At 43.9% G+C, this 6,000-nt stretch overlaps 1 protein-coding gene across 2 annotated transcripts in view; it reads left to right on the forward strand.

Annotated features, from left to right (window-relative positions):
* LOC129839790 (cytochrome P450 3A27-like) overlaps positions 1–5,799 on the forward strand; it is a 28,172-nt gene extending 22,373 nt beyond the window's left edge. Inside the window, exons 11-13 of one of the 2 annotated variants that reach the window (XM_055907428.1) lie at positions 567–793; positions 1,319–1,481; positions 2,415–3,124. In XM_055907428.1, the coding sequence (XP_055763403.1) occupies positions 567–793; positions 1,319–1,481; positions 2,415–2,561 (537 nt within the window). In that variant the 3' untranslated portion in view covers positions 2,562–3,124. Of the gene's footprint in view, positions 1–566; positions 794–1,318; positions 1,482–2,414; positions 3,125–3,904 lie in introns of those variants that run through there. The other variant, XM_055907429.1, reaches the window with a different exon arrangement.
* Positions 5,800–6,000: the final 201 nt, after the last annotated feature.

The raw sequence follows: 6,000 nt of genomic DNA on the forward strand, positions 1-6,000 counted from the left end.
ACAAGGTAACCCCCACACCATGGCCAAACTGCAGGAGGAGATAGATACTGTGTTCCCCAACAAGGTAACCCCCACACCATGACCAAACTACAGGAGGAGATAGATACTGTGTTCCCCAAGAAGGTAACCCCCACACCATGACCAAACTGCAGGAGGAGGTAGATACTGTGTTCCCCAACAAGGTAACCCCCACATCATGACCAGACTGCAGGAGGAGATAGATACTGTGTTCCCCAACAGGTAACCCCCACACCATGACCAAACTGCAGGAGGAGGTAGATACTGTGTAGGTGCCAGGTACTGATGTGTATTTAACCACGGTGCCAGATGTGGTGAGGTACTGATGTGTATGTAACCCCGGTGCCAGATGTGGTGAGGTACTGATTTGTATGTATCCACGGTGCCAGATGTGGTGAGGTTCTGATGTGTATGTAACCACGGTGCCAGATGTGGTGAGGTACTGATGTGTATGTAACCCCGGTGCCAGATGTGGTGAGGTACTGATGTGTGTGTAACCCCGGTGTCAGATGTGGTGAGGTACTGATGTGTGTGTAACCACGGTGCAGGCTCCAATCCAGTACGAAGCTCTGATGCAGATGGACTATTTGGACTGTGTGTTGAACGAGACTCTGAGACTGTACCCCGTCTCCCCGCGACTGGATAGGGTCGCCAAGAAGACGGTGGAGATCAACGGCATCATCATCCCCAAAGACTGCGTTGTCATGGTTCCCACGTGGACCCTCCACCGTGACCCAGAGATCTGGCCCGACCCTGAGGAGTTCAAACCAGAGAGGTACTGGACCACACCGTAACCACAATCCAACCATGACACAACCTTAATACAACCACAGTACAACCATAACACGACCTTAATACAACCACAGTACAACCATAACACGACCTTAATACAACCACAGTACAACCATAACACGACCTTAATACAACCACAGTACAACCATAACACGACCTTAATACAACCACAGTACAACCATAACACGACCTTAATACAACCACAGTACAACCATAACACAACCTTAATACAACCACAGTACAACCATAACACAACCTTAATACAACCACAGTACAACCATAACGTAACCTTAATACAACCACAGTACAACCATAACGCAACCTTAAAACAACCACAGTATAACCATAACACAACCTTAATACAACCATAACACAACCACAATACAAACACAATAGCCTTTTTTCATTTTGCATTATAATACTGCAGTGCAATGTGTTATGTGTCTCAACCACAACCACAAATCAACTACAATACAATGTGTAATGTGTCTGCCCTCTCCCTGTCCAGGTTCAGTAAGGAGAACAAGGAGTCTATTGATCCGTACACGTACATGCCGTTTGGGGCGGGGCCCAGGAACTGTATCGGGATGCGCTTCGCCCTGATCATGATCAAACTGGCCATGGTCGAGATCCTCCAGAGTTTCACTTTCTCCGTCTGCAACGAGACCGAGGTGAGACAATCAACTGAGCAGACAGAATATGACATCATCAAACATCACTATCATTCATAGATAGAGGCTGCACTTGCCGCACCACCTGTTTTACATGGTCAGTACCTGTTACATGGTCACCACCTGTTTTAACATGGTCACTGCCTGTTTTAACATGGTCACCACCTGTTTTAACATGGTCACCACCTGTTTTAACATGGTCACCACCTGTTTTAACATGGTCACTGCCTGTTTAACATGGTCACCACCTGTTTTAACATGGTCACTGCCTGTTTTAACATGGTCAGCGTCTGTTTTAACATGGTCACTGCCTGTTTTAACATGGTCAGCACCTGTTTTATAAAATGGTCACTGCCTGTTTTAGCATGGTCAGCACCTGTTTTAACATGGTCACCGCCTGTTTTAACATGGTCACCACTTGTTTTAACATGGTCACCCCCTGTTTTAACATGGTCAGCGCCTGTTTTAACATGGTCACCGCCTGTTTTAACATGGTCAGCACCTGTTTTATAAAATGGTCAGCGCCTGTTTTAACATGGTCACCACCTGTTTTAACATGGTCAGCACCTGTTTTATAACATGGTCAGCACCTGTTTTAACATGGTCAGCACCTGTTGTAGCATGGTCAGCGCCTGTTGTAGCATGGTCAGCGCCTGTTTTAACATGGTCAGGTACTGTTTTACATGGTCACCACCTGTTTTAGCATGGTCACCGCCTGTTTTAACATAGTCACTGCCTGTTTTAACATGGTCACTGCCTGTTTTAACATAGTCACCGCCTGTTTTAACATGGTCAGTACCTGTTTAACATGGTCACCACCTGCTTTAACATGGTCACCACCTGTTTTAACATGGTCACCACCTGTTTTAACATGGTCACCACCTGCTTTAACATGGTCACTGCCTGTTTTAACATGGTCAGCACCTGTTTTAGTCCTTAGATCCTCAAAAGGTTCTACAGCTGCAACATCGAGAGCATCCTGACTGGTTGCATCACTGCCTGGTACAACAATTGCTCAGCCTCCGACTGCAAGGCACTACAGAGGGTAGTGCGTACGGCCCAGTACATCACTGGGGCTAAGCTGCCTGCCATCCAGGACCTCTACACAGAGGAAGGCCTGTTATTACATGGCCACCACCTGTTTTAACATGGTCAGCATCTGTTTTAGCATGGTCAGCACCTGTTACATGTTCACCACCTGTTTTAGCATGGTCACCATTATTTGTAGCATATTCAGCACCTGTTTTAACATGGTCACTACCTGTTTTAACATGGTCACTACCTGCTTTAACATGGTCACCACTTGTTTTAACATGGTCAACGCCTGTTTTAACATGGTCACCACCTGTTTTAACATGGTCACCACTTGTTTTAACATGGTCACCGCCTGTTTTAACATGGTCACTGCCTGTTTTAACATGGTCACCACATGTTTTAACATGGTCAAAGCGTGTTTTAACATGGTCACCACCTGTTTTAACATGGTCACCACCTGTTTAACATGGTCACTGTCTGTTTTAACATGGTCAAAGCTTGTTTTAACATGGTCACCGCCTGTTTTAACATGGTCACCCCCTGTTTTAACATGGTCACTGCCTGTTTTAACATGGTCACTGCTTGTTTTAACATGGTCACCACCTGTTTTAACATGGTCACCACCTGTTTAACATGGTCATTACCTGTTTAACATGGTCACCACCTGTTTTAACATGGTCAAAGCTTGTTTTAACATGGTCACCACCTGTTTTAACATGGTCAATGCCTGTTTTAACATGGTCAGCACCTGTTTTAACATGGTCACCACCTGTTTTAACATGGTCACCACCTGTTTAACATGGTCATTACCTGTTTTATAAAATGGTCAGCACCTGTTGTAGCATGGTCAGCACCTGTTGTAGCATGGTCAGCGCCTTTTTTAACATGGTCAGGGACTGTTTTACATGGTCACCACCTGTTTTAGTCCTTAGTACATCACTGGGGCTAAGCTGCCTGCCATTCAGGACCTCTACACAGAGGAAGGCCTGTTATACCATGGTCAGCGCCTGTTTTAACATGGTCAGCACCTGTGTCAGCTTGGCCACCACCTGTTGTAACATGGTCAGCGCCTGTTTTAACATGGTCACCATCATTTGTAGCATGTTCAGCACCTGTTTTAACATGGTCACTACCTGTTTTAACATGGTCACTACCTGCTTTAACATGGACCTGTTTTAACATGGTCACCACCTGTTTTAACATGGTCACTACCTGTTTTAACATGGTCAGCACCAGTTTTAACATGGTCACCATTTATTTTAACATGGTCACTGCCTGTTTAACATGGTCACCGCCTGCTTTAACATGGTCACTGCCTGTTTTAACATGGTCAGCGCCTTTTTAAAATTGTCAGCACCTGTTTTAACATGTTCTGTTATTCTCCATAGATCCCGTTGGAGATGGACAAGCAGATTCTGCTGATGCCAAAAAGACCAATCAAAATGAGGCTGGAGCCCCGTAGCAACACCTCTAGCAACACCCCCGCCACCTCTCTGAAGAGTCCAACAACATGACCAAATGCAGGAGTACCGTACCCTATCCTGGTGTACTATCGATCGATCACGCTATCTACCTATCACTCTTTCTAACTATACTGAACAAAAATCTAAACGCAACATGGAACAATTTAAAAGAATTTTCTCTGCTACAGTTCACGTAAGGAAATTAATCAATTGAAATAAATTAATTAGGCCCTAATCTACAGATTTCACATGACTGGGCAGTGGTGCAGCCATGGCTGGGCCTAGGAGGGCATAGGTCCACCCACTTGGGAGCCAAGCCGACCCACTGGGGAGCTAGCCACTCAGAATGAGTTTTTCACACAAAAGGGCTTCATTACAGATATAAATACTCCTCCGCATGCCCCCTCCCCCGCTGATGATCCGCAGGGGAAGAAGCCGAATGTTGGGACGTACTGCCAAATTCTCTAAAACAACTTTGGAGGTGGCATATGGTAGAGAAATTAACATTCATTTATCTGGCAACAGCTCTGGTGGACATTCCTGCAGTCAGCATGCTGACTGTGGCATTGCGTTGTGTTGTGTGACAAAATTGCACATTTTATAGTGGCCTGTTATTTCCCCCAGCACAAGGTGCACCTGTGTAATGATCATGCTGTTTAATCAGCTTCTTGATATGCCACACCTGTCAGGTGGCTGGACAATCTTGACAAAAAATAAAATGCTCACTAATAGGGATGTAAACAAATTTGTGGACAACATTTGAGAGAAATTGGCTTTTTGTGAGTATGGAACAATTCTGGGATCTTTTATTTCAGGTCATGAAACATTTTTGTTAAGTATATCACAATCTATATATCTATCTATCTATCTATCTGTCTATCTATCTATCTATCTATCTATCTATCTATCTATCTATCTATTGGCTACTGAATATTCAGTCCTTTTCCTGACCCTGCTATAGGCTACTGAATATTCAGTCCTTATCCTGATCCTGCTATAGGCTACTGAATATTCAGTCCTTATCCTAACCCTGCTATAGGCTACTGAATATTCAGTCCTTATCCTGATCCTGCTATAGGTTACTGAATATTCAGTCCATATCCTAACCCTGCTATAGGCTACTGAATATTCAGTCCTAACCCTGCTATAGGCTACTGAATATTCAGTCCTAACCCTGCTATAGGCTACTGAATATTCAGTCCTTACACTGACCCTGCTGTAGGCTACTGAATATTCAGTCCTAACCCTGCTATAGGCTACTGAATATTCAGTCCTTACCCTGACCCTGCTGTAGGCTACTGAATATTCAGTCCTGACCCTGCTTTAGGCTACTGAATATTCAGTTCTGACCCTGTTATAGGCTACTGAGTATTCAGGCTGGGATTCAATAGGCTACTTAATATAATATGATAATAAGACTGCATTCACGATAAATGTTGCATATGTCAGATCAATGAGAAACGTACTTTAAAACGGCACATAGCTGACAAAGTGCTGGGAGTGAATCCTGCTCTCAGTCTCAGTCTCGGTTTGAGTTGGACTCAGAAACCCATTTCCACCAGATGAAAGAAAGATAGTAATACTATGGATGCATTAGGGGTACATGTCTTGTTAAAGTTAGACACCAGGAGGTATTAAATCCATGGCATGATGTCATGTAGAACTCTAGCTGGTGTTCTGTAGAACTCTCATTCTGTTCCTCTGGGGGTTCTGCTGTCCAGTCATTCCAAAATAGAATCTTTACTGTCTGTTGAGATGATCCCTGCAGCTGCTTTGCTTCAACTTTAATCATCACAAACCAATAAAAATCATCACACTAATGAACAAGGTCGTCTGTGTATTTATTAACATTCAGAAGACAAAACGTAAGACAGAAACACACACAAATATACATGAGAACAATCAATATAGATTGATTTGTGTTATTTATCATATTTCTATTTTAATTCAGCTGGGCCTAATTGTAGTGTTACGACTTGGTCATCCACACACGTTTCTGTTCAGATCCCAATACCGCCCTT

The sequence above is a fragment of the Salvelinus fontinalis genome, chromosome 40, assembly GCF_029448725.1.
Source record: "Salvelinus fontinalis isolate EN_2023a chromosome 40, ASM2944872v1, whole genome shotgun sequence".
Taxonomy (NCBI): Eukaryota; Metazoa; Chordata; class Actinopteri; order Salmoniformes; family Salmonidae; genus Salvelinus; species Salvelinus fontinalis.